At 43.6% G+C, this 26,597-nt stretch overlaps 2 protein-coding genes across 3 annotated transcripts in view; both read left to right on the top strand.

The window, feature by feature from the left end:
• Positions 1–120, top strand: part of pspc1 (paraspeckle component 1) — a 42,308-nt gene extending 42,188 nt beyond the window's left edge. Inside the window, exon 8 of the mRNA XM_070544218.1 lies at positions 5–120. Coding sequence (XP_070400319.1) covers positions 5–34 — 30 coding nt within the window. The 3' untranslated portion in view covers positions 35–120. The remainder of the gene's footprint in view (positions 1–4) is intronic.
• On the top strand, positions 73–25,175 carry LOC107381007 (rho GTPase-activating protein 20). Of its 2 annotated transcripts, none has more exons than XM_015952456.3 (16): positions 73–206; positions 8,201–8,280; positions 12,986–13,159; positions 13,230–13,379; positions 15,418–15,459; positions 15,533–15,617; positions 17,723–17,800; positions 17,970–18,036; positions 18,194–18,382; positions 18,465–18,637; positions 20,933–21,097; positions 21,376–21,488; positions 21,560–21,752; positions 22,989–23,085; positions 23,259–24,055; positions 24,277–25,175. In XM_015952456.3, the coding sequence occupies exons 1-16, from the start codon at positions 141–143 to the stop codon at positions 24,952–24,954; spliced, it is 3,147 nt and encodes a 1,048-aa protein (XP_015807942.3). In that variant the 5' UTR covers positions 73–140; the 3' UTR covers positions 24,955–25,175. The 2 variants fall into 2 exon arrangements, with proteins under 2 accessions (XP_015807942.3, XP_015807941.3); XM_015952455.3 differs by having other exon boundaries at positions 22,989–23,103.
• Positions 25,176–26,597: the final 1,422 nt, after the last annotated feature.

The following is a 26,597-nucleotide window of genomic DNA, read 5'->3' as shown; positions in this document are numbered from 1 at the left end:
ACAGATCACAAGTTCTCCAGGGAGTCTGAGGTGAAATGTTCGGAGAGTTCCGGAACCGGAGGTCATTGGATGGGATTTCCGTGCACCCCGCGGCGCCTGAGAACGATCGGACACTGACGCGTCGGACGTCTCCAGCCTGAATGGACAGCATGTCTCCGCAGCAGCAACAGGACAGCCTGAGCCGAGGACAGCAGGACAATAAACGGGTAAGTGCGCCTCAGCGCGCAGAGGAGCGGGGTGAGAGGTCGTAAACAAATAAAGAAGCTAAATAGAAGGTAGGTTATTGATCTGATAAAGAAAACACTCATCTGCCAATAAATGATCCAAACACACCAAATTAATTACTGATTGGTTCGTTTATTAACCCGAAGTATTTAGTAACGTATTTACATTTAGATTTACATCACAGATACAATTTTAAATACTTTGATTTATTAAAAAAATAACCGAAAACAATCTACAAAAAGATTAGATTAATGATGCATGTAAACTTTATTGGTGCTCACCATTCAATTTAATTTAAAATAAATATAAAAGTTTATTTTAAATATTTGGTTTTCCCATCATCCCATATTTGATTTTTTCTGTTGCAAACTGAATATTCTAGACTTTTATCATTGACTGTCTGGTACAACAGCTGTTTTAGTTTAGGAAGCACATATACGTGTAGGGTGCTGTACGGGAAAAATATTTGTATTTATCACATTTAGGTTTAGATAAAAATGTTTAAAATAAATGTTAATAATCGAGTCTGAATATACAATTTACATAACAACGTTTAAGACCAAATTTAATTATATTAAGTTAAATCTGAATATTTAGATTAAAATGCCAATTAATGAATTATAAAACTATTTTTGATCTTGTCCAAATATTTGGAAGAAAACGTAATAACATGATATAAAGTTGAAGCTGACATTTAGAATTAAATCTAAATATATAGATTTGTATGAAATATTTAGAATCAAAACTCAATGTATAATTTATATTTAATCTAAAGAGGGAGTTTTTATTGTACAATCTATAGTTAAATCTAGTATTTTTAATCAAATCTAAATATTTAATCTTAAATTTCAAATTTGGAATCTAATTCAAATAGGCAATTTAATCTTTAATCTAATATTTACAAATAAATATTGTGTTATATGAAATTTATTTTTGAATCATCCAAATATACAATCTTAAATATAATTGTCTAAAGCAAATCTAAATATGGTTTTAAATTTAATATTCAAATTTTAATCTGAATAAGCAAAGTTTGAAATCCAAATCCTCTATTTAGCTTTTTGACGTGTCAATTTAAATCGGATGGTGTAAAACTAAACATGCAACCTTTAAATTCGGATCATTGTAAAATGAGAGTGTCCTACCAAAATAAAAGTGGCGTGAAGAGATCTTTTATCCAACATCGCAGAGTGCCGTGGATGTTGGAGTTTTGTGAGTTTATGTGAACATATAATTTATCAGCGTTCCAGTCCGGGTTCTGCTGCATACTGATGAACGATCCAGGATTTAACAGATTCGCACAACCTGAGATGTTGGATTGTTATGGGGGATCTCTTCTCTCTGCTTTTATTTTGGTAAGCTGCTTCTATTTTAGTGGTTTGAAGTCTTGCTAAATATTTAATTTTACACCAACAGATTTAAATTTGATATCAAAAGCTAAATGAAGCAGTCATCTGTCACCAGTTGGAAGTTTAGCAACACAAACAGATTAAGGTTTAAAGCAAATTATCACCTGTTTTTTATGAACTACGCTTTAGCCAACACAGAGTTCTCACTTTGATTGATTATTGAAGGAAAACAGCTTGTTGAGCGTATCTGCTGATTGGAAAAGACCTAGAAGCAACACATGGACCTTTCAGCCGCAGTTAAACCTGGCCCCCTCCATAGCAACCATGAACTGTTTTTAGTATCATTGAATGTATGTTGGTTGGTTGTTTAACCAACATTTTCCCATTAAAATGAATGGTTTACTTTTTATTCTACCTCGTAATGCCACGACTAAAGCAGAAGGAATGTTTCACCAGTCTGCGACCAAGTTGAGTCAATAATATTACAACGTGAAATGTCAAAAATGTGTGGACGTGTGCTAGGAATGAGGAGGACTCGTAGTTTCACACGTTTTCTTTTTCAGACCAACGATTTAGGGTTTTACCTTGTGCCGTGCTTTAGGTGGGTTCCCATGTGATGAATGGAGTGGAAAAACATTTATATTTATAAACGTTTGAAAAGACAAGGTTACATGTGCTTTTAACGATCATCTGAGACATGATAGATGGTTATGTTTACTACCTTTGATCACTCTAATAGCTTTTATGTTTATGTGAAACCTTCAGCTACATCCAGTAGTGTCAATAGGGGTGTTTCCTACTATGGGGAAATCTGGGAACTTTCTGGAAAGGGGAAATAGACCGGGAGATTCGATGGATCGGTCATCTCAGCTGCTGTGTCTCCATACAGATTCGGCCCTTTCAGGACTGATTTAGTACATCAGCATCAAAAAGTGTCCATGGACTTTAAAAAGCACCACGAATTACTTTATTTAGAGAGGATTTCTTTTAGCCAAGAAATCTAGAGACAGTAGCCAAAGCAAAATGATTTTGCTCTGCATGTTGGTCTAGCCACACTTCATGGCAGCCTTAGCAGGTCTACGAATAGCCAGGCACAATCTCTATTTTGTCTTGCCAACCACATAAGTTTGGTGTATTCGATGTTACAGCAACTGAGCATTAACGGGAGACTAGGCAGTTTTGGCTTGCTTTAGCACCACCTTGTGTCTATTTGTAGAACCAAATGCTAAACTTATCTCCTCGCTGTGCGTTCGTCTTTTTAACACTTAATCGATCGACTGAAATGTCTTCCCAGTCTTCATTAGTGTCTACAGGAGTGATTGATCACTAAATTAAACAAATCAGCTGTGTTCATGATCTAAAAGATGCTGGAAATGTGCTGGAAGCAAATTGCAGGGATGTCAGCTCAACCTTTTTTTTAAGTCCCACCAGAGCGGCCGGGCAACTCTGAAGTGGAATATTGTGGCCACAGGGGGTGATAGGGGCTGGGTGGCCTTTCACTAACCCTGTTAAAGGTCATTTAAGCACATACTGGATTGGCAGACCGGGGTGGTGGTCCTTCTATTTAAAAAGGACGACCGCAGGGTGTGTTCCAACTACATGGGGATCACACTCCTGAGCCTCCATCGAAAGGTCTATTCTATGGCGTGGTATGGGGGCCAAAATTAAGACTACTGCCCAGCAGCAGGAGGCTATATAAATTCCGAAGCAAACTACTGATCTGATTAATGATAAGCTGGCGCCGGTAACTGAGAGGCTGGCGCTGCTTACTGAGGAATAGCACCTTTTTCGGCATTATTACCAGATACGCTAGGGACTAGCAGCCCTCGGCTGGTCATTGACTGGTTCACACACTCCCTCTGCTGTCTATTAGCATTGATAGGCTAGCGTTAGCCTGGACGGACTGGTGTTAGCATTGGAGAGGCTAGCCATTAGCATGCCTAGGCTGGCCACTAGCTGGATTTCCTATCCCCTTGACAGACCTTAAGCATGGATAGGCTGGCATTAGCATCGGAGAGGCTAGCCATTAGCATGTCTTGGAGAGTCACTAGTCAACTAGTGGCCAACTAGTGAGAACGACAAGCGGATTGGTGCTGCATCTGCAGTGATGCGGGCGTTGTACCGGTCTGTAGTGGTGAAAAGAGAGCTTCACCTTCCGGCTCAGCTCTCGATTTACCGGTTCGAGCTATGTTCCTACCCTCGCCTATGGTCACGAGCTTTGGGTAGTGACTGAAACAATGAGACTGCGGTTGGCTGGGTCTCTCTTAGAGGTAGGGTGCAGGGGCACCTCCAGAAAATGTTGATAGGGGTGGCCAGATGGGGCCAAAGAAATTTTTGGGGTGGCACACCAAATTGGTCCTTGTGCTAACTCTGGGAGAGTTTAGCCTGTGGCATTGTATTGCATTGCTCCTTTATTCGTTTTATTTAACAAACACTATGCATCCAAAACATTTAACTTAAATATTACAAACACAAACATTTCAGTTATTTAAATTTTATTCCAAATTTAATTTAAAAATGTATTTTTTTTTCGGTGTAGTCACCTGTGCTGCTGTGTTCACAAAAAACTATGATGATAAAAAAATTATTTTTAATGGTGAGCAGCAGAAACATATGTATTTTTTTCTGATTACTTCTTTACTCATTAATTGTATTTGTTTATTTTTTGTTTGTTTTACAATTATTTCTTGAATAAATAAGATTAATTTATGGTTTGAGTGAACATTAATATGATTTATGAACACTGGCTTTTCCTGGGAGGGCCAGCGATTTTCTAGGGGTGGCCAGGGCCACCCTTTGGGGGCGCCCTTGATGGGGTGAGAAGCTCAGTCATCCGGGACGGGCTCGGAGTAAACCCGCTGCTCCTCCCCGTCAAGAGGAGCCAGTTGAGATGGCTCGGGCATCTGATTAGGATGCCTCCTGGACGCCTCCTTGGTGAGGTTTTCCGGGCATGTCCAACCGGGAGGAGACCCAGACAAGTTGGAGAGACTATGTCGCTCACCTGGCCAGGGAACTCCTTGGGATTCCCCCGGAATAGCTGGGGAGAGAGCAGTCTGGGCCTCTCAACTTAGGCTGTTGCCCCTGCAGCCGGACTCCGGATAAGCAGAAGAGAATGGATGGATGAATGGATTGGCTCAAGAAAATCACTTAAAAATTGGAAAAAGTTACAAAGTATTGCTTTAAAACAAAGATGGCGGCAGCTTGTCTCATTCCCTTCCATTCCGCTTCACCAACAACTCTTCTAATGTTACAAATACTGGTTGTTTTGGGTGACGTATGTTGATGCCGTTTCCCACCAATCAGCAAGAGTTAACCACCAGTTCCACTCAACAACTCCTCCGGGCTTTTCTGAGTCCCCCTTTTCAAGTACTCACAATGTTGATTCCTGAAAAAGACCTGTTGGGCCGGTCCGGTGAAGTGGAGACACGAGCATGTTGCGAAGTGCTGCTAAAATACCCCAAAGTTCTGATGGTGGAATGTTGGATCATCATCCCCATCCTGTGATGGCTCCGTCAGTTAAAGGAACTCTGGTGTCCCTCTTGGCGGGTGCACTTTTGTTTTTCTTTTTGACAATTTTTATTTGTGAAAAATATATGTCAAAAGAGAAGAAGAAGAAGAAGAAGAAAGTAGCATTTCTATAGCGCCTCAAGAAAAAAACCACGAGGCGCTTCACAAAAACAAAAAATGTAAAAAATATATAAAAAAAAGAATTTATTTTTTGTTATTAAAGTTTTTTTTATTAAGTTTTCCAAATTTTTATATACAAACAAAAACAAAATACCCAAATAACCCACCCCCCTTACAGCACAGGCTAACTCAAAACCACTCACAGCCACCATTCATAATAATTTCAAAACATGCTATCCAACAACTTTTATATCTTCTTACCAATAAAAAACAAAAATTCATTCCAGGTTTCAAAATATGAGTTTTTTCCCCTTCATTTTAGCAATTAATAATTCATAAGATGCAAGGGGCAGCAGTAGCTCAGGTGGTAGAGCGGGTTGCCTCATGATCGGAGGGTCATGGGTGTGATTCCAGCTCCCGCCAGGGGTATCCTGCTGTTGTGTCCTTGGGCAAGACACTTCACCCAACTTGCCTGTGTTAGTGGTGGTCAGAGGGGCCGACGGCGCCAAATGGCAGCCTCGCCTCTGTCAGACCTCCCCAGGGTGGCTGTGGCTACAAGTAGCTTACCATCACTAGCAGTGTGTGAATGTGAGAGTGTGTGGAAAGTGTCTTTGGGTGTCTAGAAAAGCGCTATATAAGTTCAATGCATTATTATTATTATTATTAATCTCCGTCATCGTTATTATCCAGTCTCTGTAACCAGGTGCCTCAAAACTTTTCCATTTACTCAGTATGACTCTAGCTGCTGAAATAAAACCTGTAAGAGCCAGGGCCCCTGCCGTTGTAGATATATTCGGTACACACGATAAGTCTCCTAGTAAACAAAGTCGAGCAGTTTCCGGGAGCGGTATACCCAACCACTCTTGCATTGTATTCAATATTTTTTTCCCAAAAAGTTTGAACAACATAGCATGACCACATAGAATGAATAAAAGTACCTTCCTGCCTTTTACATTTCCAGCATAAATTGTTCTTCATTAAACTCATTTTATAAAGACGAACCGGTGTTAAATAATATCTATGGATTATCTTATAATGTGTCAGCTTTCCTCGTGCTTCCCTGGTAAACCATCCCATTTTGGACATTATCCTTTGCCATGAATCTCTGTCCAACCTTATGCTTAAATCCCTCTGCCAAACATGCCTTAAGCCATCACAATTTTCATATAATACTTTGGCTGCCATCTTATAAAACATAGATGCTGATTTCTGACTGATACTTTTCTGCCAATGTTAAATAGAGCTGTACAACATTGTCCTCTTCAGGCAGCTCCTTAACCAAACTGTCAAAGCTACTTCTTATTTGGAAATATCTCCATAAATTACCTATATTATCCACGTTAAGTCTCAAGTCCTGATAAGATTTCACTGTTCTGTCGTCGATTAGATCCTCTAATTTTCTCATGCCCCTCCCTCTCCACGTATTTCAACAGATGACTTCCTTTCCCACCCTTATTGCTGGGTTATACCAAATTGATGAATAGAATTGTTTATACTGGGATATCTTTAACCATTTGTGGAGTTTGATCCAGATATTTTTAGAATGCTGTAATATTGGATTTTTCTCTTTATACTCATAAAAAAAATTTAGAAAATGATTAAAAATATATTTAAAATGAGCAAAAAATACACAATTGTGATTAATTGTGTAAAGAAAGAGAGAGAGTGAATAGGAAAGAGGGAAATCAGTGGATCATGAGGAAGGTGGAATAGGTGGGGAGAGCAGAATAAAGAGAGAGAGAGAGGTGAAGAAGGTCATACAAAAGCCAGCTTGAACAAGTGAGTCTTCAGCTGCTTTTTAAAGGAGACCACTGAGTCCACTGATCTCAGGCTCAGGGGGAGAGAGGTCCAGAGTCTGGGGGCCACAGCAGCAAATGATCTGTCACCTTTGGTCTTTAGCCTGGTGCTGCACAACCAGTAGGCTTTGATCACTGGACCTCAGGGACCTGCTGGGGGTGTAGGGACTAAGAAGATCACCAATGTATGATGGTGCTTGTCCATGTAAGGCCCTATAGACCAGAACCAGGATCTTGAAATGAACCCTGAAGTTGACTGGCAGCCAGTGAAGCTGGAGGAGAAGCGGGGTGATGTGGGTGTGTTTGGAGGACTTGGTTAGAAGCTGAGCACAGGCATTCTGAACCACCTGTAGACGGTTCAGGGAGGTTCTGCTCAGACACGTGAAAAGAGAGTTACAGTAGTCTAAGCGTGAGAAGATGAAGGTGTGGAGAACTGTCTCAAGTTCAGAGCGAGACAGAATGGGACTCAGCAATGTTCCTGAGATGGAAGAAGGAAGAGCGAACAAGAGAACTGACATGAGAATCCAGGGTGAGAGCTGGGTCAAAGGTCACGCCAAGATTCCTGACAGAAGGTTTGGTGTGAGAAGTAAGCTGACCAAGAGAGTCTCTGACTTTGGGAACCAGCTTGTCTGGGGCACAGATGAGGATCTCAGTCTTATCTTCATTCAGCTGAAGAAAGCTCCCAGCCATCAGTCGTGTAAATTTAATGCAGATACCTTTAAACCTTCTCAAGAACCAGCGCATTTCTGGGCTCCAAATCTTCTCACTGTACAAGAACCTTGACCAGATCCACCATGTTTCAGCTCTCTTCAATTAGAGAGCCAATAAAAATGCAGATTTAGGGTACAGTTTTTACATTTTTTTTCTTCACACTTGCGTCAAAAGCATTAAAAGGTCTCTGCACTAAGAATGTAACCCGGTCTTGTCTGAATGCAATAAAAACCCAATAAACTTGGATTGCATCAAGCTACTTAAGGGTTTTGTTTAAAACAAACACTGAACACAGCAGCTTTACGTGACTGCCGCCAAGTGGGTTAATCTGACAAACAATGAAAAATGTTATGCAACTGCTGTAATCCCACAAATCCTTCTACAATTAGATTAAATCAAACACAATGATCATCCCGGTGGTGTGAATAGGAATATAGGATCCTGCGAAGAACATAAATAATGTTTCAGACTTTTTCTCTCTTTTATTCGCAGAGGTTTCACAGTTACCGGCGTCAGTCTGCGCCCTCGTTGGTCATCACAAAGGCCCTCACCAGGTCCAAGACTGTGTCCAGGTACAAATATCATCACCAGATTACAATTACTTCTGTATATTTGGCACTTTTGGTTTTAATGAAAGATAATTAAAGCCTGATGTGGCTGGTGACTTCCCCTGAGCTACCGTCATCGCTATTGGTCTTGCTTCTTGTTCGATTTGAGAGGACATCTCTCGAGGCCAAATTTAATTGTTGTTTCAGTTTGCTACAGTTAAAAAAACAGCATCACGAGTGCCTCCAGTCTAGTAATCAGTCAGTCTGCCTGTTTAAACCTGGTAAGGTAGTGTGTACCCCTCTGAGCATGGAGTACAGAAAGTTGAAGACAGTTGTTTCAGGAGAGGAGCTAGACGACCATCTTGAGGCAGCCTTAAGGCTACAAGACCATCTCCAACCACCTAAACACTAGAAGACCATCTCCATGCAGAAAAAGACTAGAAGACTATCTCCAACCACTTAAAGACTGGTAAACTATCTTCAACAACTTAAAGACTAGAAGACCATCTCCATGCAGAAAAAGACTAGAAGACTATCTCCAACCACTTAAAGACTGGTAAACTATCTCCAACAACTTAAAGACTAGATGACCATCTCCACGCAGAAAAAGACTAGAAAACTATCTCCAACTACTTAAAGACTAGAAAACTATCTCCAACCACTTAGAGGCTAGAAGATTATCTCCAACCACCTGAAGATTAGATGACCATCTCCATGCAGAAAAAGACTGGAAAACTATCTCCAACCACTTAATGACTAGAAGACCATCTTCAACCACCTAAAGACTAGACGACTTTCTCCAACCACCTAAAGACTAGACGACTATCTCCAACCACCTAAAGACTAGACGACTATCTCCAACCACCTAAAGACTAGACGACTATCTCCAACCACCTAAAGGCTAGAAGACCATCTTCAACCACCTAAAGACTAGACAACTTTCTCCAACCACCTAAAGACTAGACGACTATCTCCAACCACCTAAAGACTAGACGACTATCTCCAACCACCTAAAGGCTAGAAGACCATCTCCAACCACCTAAAGACTAGACGACTTTCTCCAACCACCTAAAGACTAGACGACTATCTCCAACCACCTAAAGGCTAGAAGACCATCTTCAACCACCTAAAGACTAGACGACTATCTCCAACCACTTAAAGACTAGAAGACTATTTACAACCACCTAAAGACTCGTTGACCATCTCCAAACAGAAAAAGACTAGAAGACTATCTCCAACCTCTTAAAGACTAGAAAACTATCTCCAACCACCTAAAGACTAGATGACTTTCTCCAACCACCTAAAGACTAGACGACTATCTCCAACCACCTAAAGGCTAGAAGACCATCTTCAACCACCTAAAGACTAGACGACTATCTCCAACCACTTAAAGACTAGAAGACTATTTACAACCACCTAAAGACTCGTTGACCATCTCCAAACAGAAAAAGACTAGAAGACTATCTCCAACCACTTAAAGACTAGAAAACTATCTCCAACCACCTAAAGGCTGGAAGACTATCTCCAAGCAGCTTGATATTCCTCTGATTACAGTTGAACATATTATTGTGATGTTTATGGTCCATGGACCTGGTCTAGGGCTGAAGATGACCTCCCTGGGTGGGGACACAAGAAGAAAACCAACCCTAAGTTAATTTTATAAAAATTGTAGATGGGAGCAAAAGTTCCTGATAAACTCCAAGGCCAAGGAAGGAAACTTTGTGATCACATCATTCGTCACTTACTGAACTGTAATGGTCTTCTTCTATGAATCATGATCCCATCTGTGGATGGAGCTGAAACATCTGGAGGAGAAACCTTTCAGGCCTGAAATTGATGTTTTCGCAATAGAAGTGGACTAAAATCTGACAAAAATCCACAAAAATCAACAATCAATGATGAACAAGAGTCTGCTTCTAGACCTGCAGAAACTGAAAAAAAGGGACACACAACAATACAACAGGAGCAAGCTATCACTGCGTCTACCTGATGAGGAAATATAAAATCAACATTGTTTTACTGAACAATCACACAATAATAACTCACAGTGCATTTAGTGCCAACTGCAGCCTTAAGACATGTGTTGAACGTGCCCAAGCCCATACTTATGAGAGCACCATGTGAGCACCTGTGTGTACACGCGCTTTGTTATGTAAGGTTTCTCTATAGGCTACAGATCTGCCCCCCAAAGACGTGTAGGAGATGGAAGGAGCTCCAAGTCCCAGAGATCCAGGTGCTGCCCCAGAGCACAGGGACCCCAGGGAGACTGCGACCAGAAAAGCCCCTGCCCCCTCTCGAGAGGCGCAGAGGATCGCCCTGGGGGGGTCACAACCAGCAGCTGGCAGAGTCCCGGGAGATATCAGCGGCAAGCCCACAGGCCCGCCCGCAGTCTCCCACCCCCCAGCCGGCTGAGCCCGGAACCCAGCTGTCCGGGACCTAGGGGCGACCACCCCCGCTGGGGACCCAACAGAGCCCAGGGACCCAGATCCCACCAGGCAGCCACCGGGATTGATCGGAAAGACTCACAAAAAAAAAAATAAAAATAACAAAAATCCGTCTATCTTCTTGATCACTTGGTTCATATGAACACCATCACAGAACATTGTGTCTTCTTGAAGTTTTACTAAAACAACAGCAGCACTCCATGTATTTATTTGCTGCACGGTGGCGCAGTGGTTAGCACTGTTGCCTCGCAGCACGAAGGTTGCAGGTTCGAAACTCGGCTGCGGCCTTTCTGCGTGGAGTTCCATGTTCTCCCCATGCATGCGTGGGTTTCCTCTGGGTACTCCGGTTTCCCCCACGGATCACAACATGCCCTATAGGTTATAAATTGTAAGTCGCTTTGGATAAAAGCGTCTGCCAAATAAATAAACATAAACATTATTTGATTTGATTTTCTCCTCTAACTAACAGATCTCTTCCTGGAGACCTCAGCCATGCAGGCTCTCAACACTGAAATGAAACCTCTCTTACACACAACTGGAGGAAGTGTTAGATCCACTCTAATAGATAATCCTCCTGTTGATAAACTAATCAAAGGATCAGGCATCTATTAATAGTCCCTGCCTTTGAGCATAAGGCCTGGGAAAGTGAAGAATAAGTAACCTGGTTAAAAAGCTCCTCCAACAGGGACGGCTCATAAATGGCATCCCCCCTACCACCCGACGGTGGCTTACAAGGGTCAAATTACTCATGCCTAATTAGTTGTCTTCTTCTTTTGTTTAACCAAGACCTCATCAGCTAAAAACCTTCTAATGTGTTCAAGTACAGAACAGGCTGCTTATTCATCTTGTTTAGTTTTCTAAGGAAAAAAAAATGTCTGATTTTCCAACAATTTCAAATCAAACCCCAGTGGGAGAAATGGTGGGATAATCTTACTTGCCTGGGTTCGTGTGAGATAGCACCACTACGTACATAGACTAAAGGTAACTTTCTGTTTCTTCAAAATAAAAGACCAACATGAACCCCAAACAGGGTTACAACCTTTTCTGTTTAACGGCGGAATCCTGGAAACTGATTTTCGAGCATCATCCCTGGATAGAGTCAGCAATCCCAACGACCGCTAATTCAGGGACAATATTTAACTGCACCACATACATGTTACATTCCTGTTTCATTGATGCAAGTGTACTAATCCAGTCAATGGAGTCCTTGTTCTGCACCAAATATGTCAAATTCTTGAATAGTGGACTGGTTGTACATTCACACTTACACAACTGCACAGGCTGAGGGTTTTCCGACTCTAAAGCTGATCCGTAGCCTCATATTTCCAGGATTAGCTCCTGACTTTGACATATTTAGCTCGTTTGATGGACAGTTCTTGGACTAGGGAAAAATCTAAGAATAGAGACCTTTTAGATATGACCTTTTGTTGAAGTCAGCTGAACACAACTTCCAGTTTTCCACCACAAAGGATGGCTTATCGCTTTGACAGTGATGTTACTCTGAGATTCTTTTTAAACAAATCTGTGCAGCTTTGTAGGAACTGCTCTTTTTCCAGTGTATCCAGTAAAAGTGTCCTCTGTGGCTGGCAGAGAGATAAAAAACCAGCAACGCCAAAGAGACAGGCCAAAAGAAAGGGAAACCGGTACTTTTAAATATATTGGAAATGTATCGACATCGGAATGTTAGTTCCAATAAATCACCAGATGGAACCCTTAAAGAGCAAGTCACCCCCAAATCAACTTTGCTTTGCTGATAAACTATGTAAATGAGTGTCTGATCGTACTGTTGACAGATGCCATCAATAATTTGGCGCTGTAATGCATCTTTGTTAAAATTTAAATATTCTGCCTTAAACTGTCAGTGCTGCACCCCCTTCAGGTAAAAAGTCTGCACTGCATTTTAATTTTAATCTGCCATTGCTATTGGCTAAGAAGTATCAAATGACATCAGCTGGTACCATATGATGTCACAATGTCATTGTGAACCTGTATTTGTGTGTATTTGTTAGCAGCTCCGCCCTCTCGGTCTGCTTGGCAACAGCATTTTTTGTATTTTTCAAACAGGAAGTGGGTGTGGAGTAAGATTCTGGTAGGGGGTGACTTGCTCTTTAACTATCCATGGAGAGTGTTGGTTCTTTACCACAAATAATATCGTGATTGCGATAATCAGGAATATCGCAATTACAAGTTTTTGAAATATCGCCGTTTTTCCAATGGAAACAAAGAGGTTTCTGGGAAATGTGGTCTTAAACATGCCCTCTGTTGTCTGATCATTTCTGTTCCAGAGACAGCTTCCAGGTGTCCGTGTGTCCAGAAACATGTTCGCTAGTCCAGTCCCTCCTGACCGGTTCGGACAGGTTCTTCCTCCTCTACGGACATGCTCAGCTGAAGACGGGCATGCAGACCCAGGACAGACACCTCTTCCTGTTCTCTGATGTTCTGGTGATCGCCAAAGCCAAGTGAGCGCAAGCATGTGTTTATTTCTCTCTATGCGTTTCGTTTATAGTTAAAATGTGTGTGTGTTGTCAGGTCAGCGAACCACTTCAAGCAAAAGCTCAGAGTGAGTGTGTGTGAGATGTGGATAGCAGGCTGCATGGATGAGGTGTGTGAAGGAAGCACCAGCCCGGAGAGGAGCTTCGTCATTGGCTGGCCCACCTGGAACTGTGTGGCTGTGTTTAGGTAACACACACTCTCTCTCTTGCGCGCACACACCTGATGGTTTGAGTTTATTATGAAAACAGACTGAATGACGTTCCAGGTTCTATAAAAGTTTCGTTGATTTTCTGCTTTTTGTCGAGTTTAAAAGTGTTTATTCTTCACCTGGGGATGTGCCGACGACGTCCCAAACCCGACTTTAAATGTCAAAGAAACAGAAAACAGACTTTTCAAAGTTTAAGTGCATCCGTGCTGGTTGTTTTAGGACCAGAACTCCTATCCAAAGACCTGATCAAATGATCTGGAATGACTTAATTTAAGGAACATCCAAAATTCTAAAACATTTGTACCGAACATTTTCTTCCAATCAGATAAAAGTGGAAGAGAAACAGTTTTTACATTTTTAAATGTCTCTCAAATATACGGTTTGAATGTCTGATGCACCCATAAATGATATAAGAATGGAAAACGTCTTTTTCTATTTGCGTTGTTCAAAAGTAAAACCAGAATATCCTCATTTGTGTTTTTTTAAACTAACAGAAGATTTTGATCTCTCAGGCTGTTGATCTGAAAGTCCCGCCCACTTCCTCACACCCAATCATAATGTTAGTTTTTAGCATCAAGTGTCTAACCACACCCAAATAAAAAAGTAACAATCTTATTTGATGATTTATGCAGTTCTTGCAGTGTTATTAGTGAAGGAAGTGTTTCTGTAATTTACATGGAGGAGGCGGGACTTAAAGATTGTACTGCAGCCAACCACTAGGGGGCGTTTTGGGTAGAAATTCCAGGTTCAACTTTAATGTCTGAATAAGGGTAATCAGTGCAACCCAACAAAGACATTTATAAACCAGTTCAACAACTTAAAGTCTACATTATTGCTGATCTATAAAGACAACCATCAGTCCAGTAATTGCCATGGAAGTAGATTTTAGTAAAGATGCACCAAGAGCTGATAAGCACCAACAGGATTTAGCCAAAATTTCTAGAAATTGTAACGGAATGAAATGACTGTTTTTTTCCTCCTCTGACACAAGACTAGTCTGCATGAGATATGGTCTCAAGGTCTCATGCATTCCTTCTAACCTGCTTATTTTCAGCTCAACAGAAGAATGAAGAATGAACTCTTTTCTTTTAATTAATCAAAGTACTCTATTTTAATAAAGCTAATCCATCAAAGTGGTAGTCAATAAATAAGATGTGACCGATCTGTGAAATCAAAATATTAATTACTTTATTATAATCCTATAGAATATAATAAGTAATTTGACTTTAAATGTTCCAACAGGACTCATTTCACGTAGCGTTAAAAGACGACACATTACTTTCACTGATTCAATCAGAATCTGACAGATCTGACCGAGGCGTGGTTCTGATGGTGTTTGGTAATTTTTCATTCGACAACAAACCATAACATCTGAAGTATAAAACTATGCCACGTCACCACCCCTCCTAGTGGACACTTATGTTGTGTTGTCTGAAGTCTGTTGCATATCTGTCTGAGGTGTTTTTTTGCAGAGCAAAGCTGCCCTCCCGGTGGAGGGTAGCTTTGAAGTGCCTTTTTTTTCCCTCCACCTGAACCAATCCTCATGTTACCCTCTTATCTCTATTAAGGTAGCACGACTCAGGGTTGCGAATGACCACAGTCATCAATTCTTGTCATGCGTCTTGCCCATGTATGTCTGATCTCTGAATTGTGCGTACTGAAACTCTAATTTCCCTCTGGGATTAAGAAAGTATCTTTGATTTGATTGAAAGTTTGATTTTATGCCCCCATCTCAGAAGGAACACTGGCAGAGAGTAGGGGCTCAGTTTGCTGATGATTCAAAACATGGCAAAAAATCTGCTCACCTTAAGGCATTTATTAAATGAAAGTTGGTGCAGAAAGCCACCAAAACAAACGTGCGTGAGATGGATTTCCTGGTTTCGTGCTAACTGATAAAGCAGTTCTTATTTGGGATTTCTGTGAAAGGGACAAGCTTCGACACAAGCTATCCTGAGAAATGCTAAAATAAAACGTTCTGCATCAACAGATTTGGTAATAGTTCTTGTTTGTTTACAGCTCAGCTGAACAGAAGGAGAAGTGGCTCTCTCTACTCAAGAGGTAAAGTTCCCGCAGGAGTTGACTCCTTTCACTAAGTGAGCAGTGCGCTAAGTCAGCTGTTTTATCTCTGCAGTCGGATAAAAGAAGAGAAGGAGAAGGAGGATTCTAAAACCATCCCTCTGAGAGTGTACGGGAAGGGGATCAACACCTTCGCTGTTGTGAGTTTGTTACTGAGTCCAAGATGCAGGGCTATTCAAGTTCGGGCCTCGAGGGCCGGTGTCCAGCACGTTTTAGTGGTTTCTCTGCTCCAACACACTAGATTCAGTAGTTGACTCACCTGCGCAGCGGCTCATCAGGCTCTGCAGAAGCCTGTTAATCACCAGCTGATTGAAATCTGGTGCGTTGAAGCAGGGTTAAAACTAAAACGTGCTGGACACCGGCCCTCGAGGCCCGGAATTGAACAGCCTAGATTAGCGTCTCCAGCGGTCACAGATGTGTCACCCTTCTTTTAAACACAGGAAACCCACAATGGTCACCAGGTGAAACCGTTATAACCTTTTACTGAAAACCAACCAATAACAACGGGAGTTGTTTTTGTAGTGATGTTCAACAGAATAATAGTAGAAATGTATTCACCTACCCTGGACCTTATATTTAGTTGTTTTTATCCAACCAGGTCGTTGTCTTGTGTCCAGAGGACGACCTGCTAGAGACTGTGGCTCATCGACATGGATGTTGTCAGATTTCAGTCTTACACTTTTATGATTTTGCTTCCAACAATAGAGTCCTCCAAGCTGTCTTCTACTTAGTCAACTTGGACTCAAAAAGACTTTGACCTTGAAGTTCACCTTTGATCTCTTTGGAAGCTGTTCTAGACTCTTTGGTTGCCATTCTTATTATCAAACTCTTCATTTTGTCATCAGTTTTCCTTTTGTGTCCACATCCAGGGAAGTTGTCTACAGTCCTGTGGACTTTACACATCTGAATCTGTCTAACTGTAGTCAGAGGAATGTAAGGCTTTGCTTAGAGGGTCTTCTAGCCTTTGGCTGATTGGAGATGGTCTTCAAGACATTAGCGTCTTCTAGGCTTTGGAGATGGTCTTCTAGTCTTAAGCTGATTGAAGATAGTCTTCTAGTTGTTAGCTGTTTGGAGATGGTCTTATAGTTGTTAGCTGTTTGGAGATGGTCTTCTAGACGCTAGCTGTTTGGAGATGGTCTTCTAGTCTTAAACTGATTGAAGATAGTCTTCTAGTCGTTAGCTGTTTGGAGATGGTCTTATAGTCGTTAGCTGATTGGAGATGGTCTTATAGTCGTTAGCTGTTTGGAGATGGTCTTCTAGACGCTAGGTGTATGGAGATGGTCTTCTAGGCCTAAACTGATTGAAGATAGTCTTTAGTCGTTAGCTGTTTGGAGGTGGTCTTCTAGACGTTAGCTGATTGGAGATGGTCTTCTAGTTGTAAGCTGATTGGAAATGGTCTTCTAGCCGTTAGCTGATTGGAGATTGTCTTCTAGTCGTTAGCTGTTTGGAGATGGTCTTGTAGCCGTTAGCTGATTGGAGGTGGTTTTCTATTAGTTAGCTGTTTGGAGGTGGTCTTCTAGTCATTAGCTGATTGGATGTGGTCTTATAGTTGTTAGTTGATTGGAGATGGTCTTCTAGTAGTTAGCTGTTTGGAGGTGGTCTTCTAGTCGTTAGCTGATTGGCGGTGGTCTTCTAGTCGTTAGCTGATTGGTGGTGGTCTTCTAGCCGTTAGCTGTTTGGCGGTGGTCTTCTAGCCGTTAGCTGATTGGCGGTGGTCTTCTAGCCGTTAGCTGTTTGGCGGTGGTCTTCTAGTCGTTAGCTGATTGGCGGTGGTCTTCTAGTCGTTAGCTGATTGGCGGTGGTCTTCTAGCCGTTAGCTGTTTGGCGGTGGTCTTCTAGTCGTTAGCTGATTGGCGGTGGTCTTCTAGTCGTTAGCTGATTGGCGGTGGTCTTCTAGTCGTTAGCTGATTGGCGGTGGTCTTCTAGTCCCTAACTTTAACATGTTGGTCAATAATATTTCTAATCTCCTGAGACAAGCGTGTGTTTAGCTTTCTGCGGTCCGTGTCCAGTGCGGTACACACACCCTGATATCAAACAGCACTGTAAATACTTTATAGCCTTTAAACAGCCAGACTGACTGATCTTATTTCAAAAGCTGTTAGATTCTTAATTATGTCTTCATTATAACTTTAACAGCTTCAAATGATCTCAGTGACCATTGATTTTCTTTATCTACAAACTTCCAATAATTTTATCCTTGTCTGTATGTGGGATCCAGCTGATCACTCAATCCTCCTTTAATTAGACCAAGACGCTCCCAGTCAGCAACTCCGATTCAACCAATGAGGTGATTCGGTTGGCCCTGCAGCAGTTTGGCATCATAGTGAGTAAGAAACAGCACCTACAATTCATATTTGTGAGATAGACATCAGTTGGTGCAAAATCTGACTGCTTTCCATGGACTTATTTTCTTAGAAGCTTTTCTGCTGAGCAGACGCCTCACGCCCGCTGTGACATTTACACGTGTTGTGTTCTGACTCTTTTCCGTTCAGGGAAATGTCAAAGACTTCCAGCTGTGGGTCATCTCCAGGAGGGACAACACGCCCTATCCGCTCATCGGTAGGAAACTGCTGCTGCCTGATTCTATTTTCAGATATTTAAACATAAAATATTTGTATAATTCATTTTGTGGATCAAGTACACTGGTTCCATTCATTGGCAGGAAGCGGCATGACCTGGGGGAAGCTGTCATGATGTTATGTGTCCTCTCTCTCAGGTCATGAGTTTCCCTTCAGCATCCAGATGAATCATGTGAGAACCTCAACATTTCACGGAGGAGGTCGGGACGCTCTTGCTCTACCTTCGGACCGACAGGTGCAGGTGGAGCACCTACATCTGTACAAGCAGTGTCAGTTCATCCTCAAACCTCGGCCTGTTGAACCGCTGCTGACACACATACCTGCAGGTGAATTCAGTTCCGACTGGTGGCAGAAAAATAAATCACACCTTTTTTTATTTCCAAATCTGTGACACTGTTTTCTGATCAGATTTCTCTCAGAAGACATTGAAACAAAGGCGTTCCCTCATCTCCTGGGCCTTCTGGAGAGGCTCCTCCCCTCACCTGCATGAGTCGCAGCTGGGCGGAGCTCCTCAAGGCTGTTTGTTTGGTCACAAATTGAGCATCGTATGCTGGGAGAACACTCTGCCCAAACCGGTCATGGTCAGTTGGGATGTCCACTTCTTATACGCTCTAATTTTACCAGAACTTATGCTAAGTGAAATCACATCTGTAATAATGTGTCCCATGTTCATTTAGCCAATTAAATGGTTCAGTTTGACCAAAATTAGCATGACGAGGCTCTTTTAGCCATCATATAGGCCTACATTTCCAACATAAGTCAGCATTCTTTTATTAATTTTAACATTTGGGAATTCATTTAGTAACAATTTTAGCTCAGACAAGGTGACAACAAGTTGATGTATTGGTGGAACTTCCACCAACGGAACCCCAAAACGTTCCTCTGGCCAACATGGAGACATAATTTATAAAGTCCCAGCTCTAGTCCATAAAGTGTATAACTAAACAACTAAAACCACAATGAAAAGAAATGTTAAAGCTTCTGCAAATAGTTCATTAAAGTCACCGTGGTAACACCAGTAGCTGGTTATAGTCACCATGGTTACCACACACCCGTATCTGGGCTCTCCTTGAACGTTATCTCCATGAAAAAAACTCAAAAATAGACAATAAGCCTCAAACAAACAGCTGTTGTGAAAAAACCTCCAAGTTGAATAAAAAAATGTCCAGGGGTCTCATTTGTCAAACATTGTGTAGAATCCTTACTAAAACCGTACTTATGCTCAGCAAAAACAATGTACTTATGCCAAGTAGGTTTGTGATCTATCAAACATGGAGAACGCATAGCTGCACGCAATCTCCTCTTCATAAATCAGAAACTATCTAGAAAGGTTCTCAGCTGCTTTTTAGTCACATCCCGCCCTCACCACGCCCACTTACTGCCATAAATAGTCAATGCAAAGTGCCTTGTGGATCTCATGCATATACATAAGCCGTCTGTTGCAGCGCTCCGCCAATGACGATGGCGACCGTAGATCAAGGCAGATCAAGGAACCGCAATTTCACAGAAGCAGAAATTGAGGTACCTGTGGGTGAGGTGGAGAAATGAAAGGAAGTACTTTTGCAAAACAAATAAGAGAAAATCCACGGAGTGGCACAGCGTTGCTGAAGCCGTCAATGTTGTGAATTCTTCAGAGAGATCTGTGGTGGATATAAAAAAAATGGTCCAATCGGGATTCGATCCCCAGACTCTCAGGTGAGAGTCACACTCCAAACGGAGATCTACCCTGTACAAGTAGCCAGGGCGCATGATCAGTCGGGTCACAGTGACAGGACACACACACTGTCACAGATGCATGACATTCTGTCTCAACCTGTCCCCCTGCTGATATTCTGCATTCCGTATTCTGCGCTTCAGGCTGTGTGTGTGTGTGTGTGTGTGTGTGTGTGTGTGCGTGCGTGCGTGTGGGGGGGGGGGGTCTTGTTCTGTGTGAAAACGAAGCAGTACAAGTGATAATGCTGCAGGATTTCATAATTGTATCCTTCTCAGCAGCAGCACTGCAGGTGCTCTCCATGTCCAACATGTGTGTAAGCCAGGACCTTAGTCAACTTAAAGCTGCGCACATTTTTCCGCTAAGTTTTCTTTCATAAATCCCAAAGTTTGCGTGGAAAGTTGCTTACGCAGTTTTCCGACCCCGTTTTGTGCGTAAGCAAGCTTGATAAACGAGGCCCCCGACCAGTAGCAGAAGGCTTTGGTCATCACGCGTGTCCATTTTAATGTTTTTACAGTTTTATGTTTGATGGGTCACAAAATAAAAATGCTTTCCACTTTTGAAGAGGAAAATCAGAGCTGAGTTACAAATGGAGCTTAAAGGAGACGAAGCGTGTACTCTCTGCACAAAACAAAAGTCCTAGACTACAAAGTGACACGCTGGATGAAGGAAGACAAAGTGAAAAGTTTTGGGAAGCATCATCGCTCTCAACTCTATGGGAAAACCTAAACTTTGTGCAAAAACATCAAAATTCCAGTTGAAACTCATCAAATTTGTCCTTTTATGACTCGTTTAAACATTAAATGATGCTGCTGTAGTGCAGTTGGCCTGAGCTAGAGAGCGCCCAAGGAGGTTTGGCGCGTTTTGCCCAAATCTTGTTGATCAAACGGAAATAAGTTAGCAGTTTTTTTTGGCGTATTTTGTCATCTCCATATGATGTACTGCTACCAAAACTTATGGCACACTATTTACGACTGAGACGCGTATTTTGAAGTATAGTTTCTGTAGGTTTTTCTCACGGTGGCTGAGGAAAAGTGAATCGAAATGTGCGAGGAGAGCAGAATATGCGTTAGCCGAACTGTTCCACAGGGCCGCCGGCTCTAGCGCGTTCCTGTAGGAGGCAACAGAGAACCCTCAGGAGCTTCATTGCAGTTTGTAATTTCAGGACATGCTGGTGTTCCTGTACCATGAGGGATCCTGGACTCGGGGGATTTTCCGTCGGCCAGCGGGGGCTCGGGCTGTCAGGGAGCTCCGAGAATCTCTGGATGCCGGAGAGGTTCAGCTTCCTTTCACGCGAGACCACGTCTTCGTCGTAGCTGGAGTCTTTAAGGTACCCCTTTTCTAAACGTTCTCCTCTGCATCCCTTGGTACTTTATTGACCCACATCTGCAAGCAGAGATTATTGAGCAGCAGGACAAGCTGTTCATAGGCTTGTTAATGTAATCTGGATTATCGTTGTTTATCATCTGGAGGGGATTAGAGGTGAATCACCTGAGACCACTTTGTTTTCATTACCTTCATTAAGTCTGCTGTAATTCATCGGTCACAACATGAGAAAAACGACGGCAAATAAAAGAAACGGCGACAAATTGAGTTGTCCTCCTGCAGGATTTCCTGCGCAGCCTCCCAGGAAGCTTGTTGGGATGCGAGCTGTTCGAGGAGTGGCTGGACGTGCTGGAGGACGACGACGAAGAGGAGGAGCAGGTGCACGACGTAAAAAGGTAGCTCATCATCAAAAAACCCACTCTACATTTTGGGATGTTTATTTTCACGGCGTGGCGTCTTCCTGCAGGATGATCCGTCGGCTGTCCAAAGAGAGCTCCCTGCTGCTGCGTTACCTGCTGGCGCTGCTGCACAGCATCCAGAGCCACTCTCAGGAAAACCAGATGACCAGTTTTAACCTATCAGTGTGCATCGCTCCCAGTTTGCTCTGGCCTCCCGGGGCACCCTGCAACCCTGAATTGGAAGGAGAGGCGACTAAAAAGGTAAACGGAGAGGAACAGTGCAGTGTTCCCAAAGTTTGATTACAGTTAAGAAATCATTCAAGCAGGAGAGAAGATCTCAAAACGCAGCACAGCAACCCGGCTCTCCGGATGCAACCCGGTATTCCTGATTTACCGCACGCCGTTTTCCTTGTTGGAATGCTGACTTTTCGTTAGAAGAGTTTGACTTTTAGAAATATGGTTGGAGAACCGGGCGAAGATTTCAGAAAGCAAGCTTCTTAATGTCCAACAGCTGCTTAAAAATGACGCAGTCAAGCCACTTGGTAAATAAAAACGTCACTCACTTATCGTGTTTCACATTACTGCCATTTTTTTATAGCTTTTTTCACTTTTTGAGCATTTGTTATGATGTGTAACCATGGCAACAAGCTGGTTTACATTCAGGAGCAGCTGATTAACATTGGAAAGGCTGAAATAATACCTCAACTGAAGCCACAAAACCCAAATGAGCTAAAACGCAAGAAGCGTGGGTGAAGAGCGGGAGCAAAACGGAGACAGAGAAAGAGGAAATTCAAACCATCTCTTCCATCGATCATAATGGGCAATGTGAGATCATGGACGTAATTTTGGGGGGGACAGGGGGGACATATGCCCCCCCCCCCCCCCCCCCCCCACACACACACACTTTTTCCAAAGTCAAGTTTTGACCCCTGCACTTTTTACCATCCAAAAACAATATTACGCTATATTAAATTGACTCTGGTTGAGCTCTAGGACCAAGCGGAAAACAACCGTTTGTGTTGAAGCCTGTTTAACATTAGAGCATACTGTAAAGATACACACCCCCACCCCGTGTCCCCCCCACTTCTAAAGTGAAAATTACATCCATGTGTGAGATCACTGGCCAACAAGATGGAGGAACTCCAAGCCCTTTCAAGGACTCAGCAGGAGTTTCGGCAGTTTCGGAACCGCTGGAGAAGATAATGCAAAGAAGGATTCTCCAGAGAATCAAGAAAATGATGGACAACCCTGAGCATTCTCTTCACAAGACTGTCCGACAACGGAAGAGTGTCTTCAGTCAGAGGCTTCTTCAGTTTGGCTGCAACACTGACCGCTACTGGAGATCCTTCCTGCCAACAGCCATTGTAATATACAAGAACTCTTTGATGACTTGATTATTATTATTATTATTATTCTGAGCTACTACAGCAATCAATTTCCCTCTGGGATTAATAAAGTATCTTTGAATTGAATTCCGCTGCTCTTGTGTTGCTGCAGGTTTGTGAGTTGGTGAAGTTCATGATCGTACACTGTCCTCAGATTCTCGGGGAGGACCCTACATCCCTGTTCGGAGGGCCCCCGCGGAGACTCAGTGGTGAGCAGACAGGATCAGGTACAGCAGCAACAGGAATGAGACAAAAGTGTCCCAAATGTATTTTACATTCTTCAGCTGGTCCAGTTTTCTTGATTTATCCACAACGGTTTGGAGAACCAAGCTTTGAAGAGTTGTATTGGTCCACATGTCCTGTCTCTTCTCTCCTACATCAGAGTCCTGGGTCTACCCTCTGACCGACTCGTCCTACGACAGTTTGGAGAACGAGTTGGATGACTGCAGCGTCGGGTCGCCGGGCTCCTACAGCCGGAGCCATACCCAGCCCAAACCGCTGCAAAGCAGCCTGGACTCTATCCTCACCTTCAGCGACTACGAGCAGGACACCGACCCAGAGGCGGTGCAACCCAAAACAGGTGTTGGGCTGCACCGACGAGACGGATGCAGGCGACAGAACACATCAGGGGAGGACGTCTCCTTCCCCCTGGACTCTATGTCCTTGGAAGGTGGACGTGCCCAACGGCGCCGGTCAGAACCGGCTATAGCGTACACCGCCAGGTTCTGTCCGTACACCTCAGGCAGCGCAGATGAGCTTGCTGCTGCTGAGGATGATGCTGAAGGCGAGAGGAAGAGCGGGGACATACTCGCTCACACACATACAAGAGGCCGGAGCAGGTCAGGAGTTCTGGAGGCCAGCTTCTCGAGCCTGTCCTCCACCTCCCCAGCACCCACCCGCTCTTCTCTCGACTCCCTGGACTCTCTCGGCACCGACCCGACCGAGGCAGATCCACTCCGCATCCCCCCTCCGTCCCCCTTCAGCTCCGGCTTTGCTCAGACCTCCGTTGAACACGCAAACAAGGTTTACCCTAAAGACTGTACCCCTAAAGAACCCGTCCACTGGGGGGCGCTGAAAGGCTGCATTGGGCTTCACCCGAACTCCTGGCTGAGGAAAGACCGGAGGCTGTCCCTGACCCAACAGGAAGGACCAGACGTGGAGCGGGAAGACGTAACGGGGGTGAGTCGGTTAAATAGAAATAACAATGTTTAGGAATGATAAACAATGAAAAAAGCAACATTTATAAAACCTTAATTGAAATGAACCAGTTAGTAAATTGTGTAACACTGCCCCCTTGTGGCTACTCTAAAGATCTGTTCAGATTCATTTTGCTTCAGGGTTTTCCAGTAGAGCGGAGTAGCAGTTCCTGAGCTGTCACTATGAAGTGTTTCTCCAAACAGGGCGAGAGCGTCACAGCTGAGAAACCAGAGAGAGGACCAGCCAAACGGATCCCCATCAGCCAAGCTAAACCCCCCCGCAGAGGCTCCAACGATGCAGGAGACAGGGGAACCAGCCGACATCCTGAGCAGGACTCTTCTAAACCCCTCCGACTTCATCCCTCAGAGCCCCCGCCCACCGTTCAGACCAGCGACGTGACCTCTGAAAGTGATGTCATCAAAAGGCGTCCGGCACTGCGTAAAAGTTCTGCGCAGAAGCAGACATCGCCATCTTTGTTCTACAAGCACAGCGGGCCGTCCCTGTCCCTGTTCAGGCGGAACAAGACTCACTTGGTGGAGGAGCTCAAGGACCAGCTCTGCCAGCGCCGAGGTTCTGAACCAGGGCGGCAGGTCGTAGACCGAGCCTCCACCTCCACCCTGGCAAGGCTGCCCAGCGACCCGTGTCTGAAGGTGACCGACTCAAAAGGAGGCACAACAGAGGCCTGTATGTGCCTCTCCTCCTGTTCCACCAAAGTAGTGAAGGACTACTTCTTATCTCATCCTCGTAGCCACCCCCAGAGCAGCCAGCAGGTGGCGAAAGCCGTGGCAGAGGGTCGCAGGGAATGGCTGAAGAGATGCAATGATCCCAAAGTGGAGCCAGATGTAGAGCAGCTGCTGTTTGCCGAGGAGTCTTACGTCTGATGGGAAGGACCTGCTTCGTGTTTCAAACCATCAGCGAGTTCATTTCAGTCGCTTTTATAAGTCACGCCAGTCCAACTCCTCTAAAGAGTCATTCTTGGACTGTAGAAGAAGGTTTTGGTCATGTTAAAGTGTGTATCTATGTAAACGTTGATGTTGCTTCCTCAACAACTCCAGTCTGCTCTGCCCCTTCATGTATACAGCCTCACAGATTGACCATAATGTTAATCAACGGGATTGTGGTTTCCTGGCACTGAACCAAAAAGTGTGTTCCCGATCCACAGCTCGGGCTCGACGCTCCATGATGCTAGCATAGACTAACTGTAGCATGTTGGTTTAGCCAATCACAGCGCTTTACGTTCGTAGAGACGTTGGGCGAGCTTAGCAGCAGAGAAAAAACTACAAAGATGGCGTTGGCGTAAACTTTGGACGATTTAGACCTGGGCTTCTGTGAGACATGAGCCAAAAGAGGTACTTAAGTTCTTTAATTAATTGTTTCTGTAGGGATGAAGACGTAACATTGTTCGCTGCACTGATTGGTCCTAGCGCTGTCCAACAACAGCTTGAAAGACAACCATAGATTTCACCCCACAACCAAGCTCTGTCTATGGGTTGTGAACCGAGTAGATGTTACAGTAAAGAGAACGGCTTGTCAGGCTACCATACAATAGACATTGTCCAGAGTAGACCTGTCCTCTGCAGTCTACTCTGTCCCAGATGAGGAGAACAGTGGCTTCTTTGCTGGCTTTCTAGACATCAAACTACCCTCTTCAGGGGTCCCCAATCCTGGCCCTGGAGGGCCGGTATCCAGCAGGTTGTGGTTTTTCTGCTCCAACAGACTTGATTCAGTGGTTGAAACGCCTGTGCAGCAGCTCAGCAGGCTCTGCAGAAGCCTTTTAATTAGCTGCTGTTGGGAATCAGGTGTGTTGAAACAGAGTTCAAACTAAAACATGCAGGATACCGGCCCTCCAGGACCAGGATTGGGGTTCCGTGCTCTTAGTCTTAATTCATCTGATCACGCTTCCTAATATTCTGGAGCAAACTGCCATTGTAAAACCAAGGCTGTGATTAACATTAGTGTCATTCTCAAAACTCTTTATTCAGATTCTCCCAACGGTCTGTTCCGGAAACTCAAAAAACAGCTGAAACGTCTTTAAGGTTTTGAACTTTTGCTATTTAATTTGGTTGCAGACGTAGCAACAAGCAGGGCATGGGTGTGTTAAAAAAATTAGTTTTGCAGAGTGCTTTTTGCATTTAAAGTGTGTAACTTTAGCTGAAACGCCTTTAAGAAGAATTTATACACCTGTGCTGTGATAAGGGCTCACGACTCCACCAGAGCCGTCAGCAGCGCGAGTCGGCCGTGTCTCAGGTTTGCCATACTCAGGAGCAGCATGTTGCGGCCCTCACGCGCCGTTTTCTATTTTCTACGTGCTACGCTTCTGAAACGGGTCATGTTCGACATTTTTAGGGAAGGAAAGACAGGAAATCGGACGCGGAAACGGAGCGAAGTTTCCCGAGATTTTCAGAATAAAGAAACGTACTGCCTTCCGGTTGCTTTACTTAAAAAAAAGTTATCACCTATAGCGGTCTCCTTTGTTTTTCCATAATGGACGACGAAAGGTTGATTACTGAAGTGGAGAAGTACC

The sequence above is a fragment of the Nothobranchius furzeri genome, chromosome 14, assembly GCF_043380555.1.
Source record: "Nothobranchius furzeri strain GRZ-AD chromosome 14, NfurGRZ-RIMD1, whole genome shotgun sequence".
NCBI lineage: Eukaryota > Metazoa > Chordata > Actinopteri > Cyprinodontiformes > Nothobranchiidae > Nothobranchius > Nothobranchius furzeri.
This window is presented reverse-complemented; position numbering and strand designations above follow the sequence as displayed.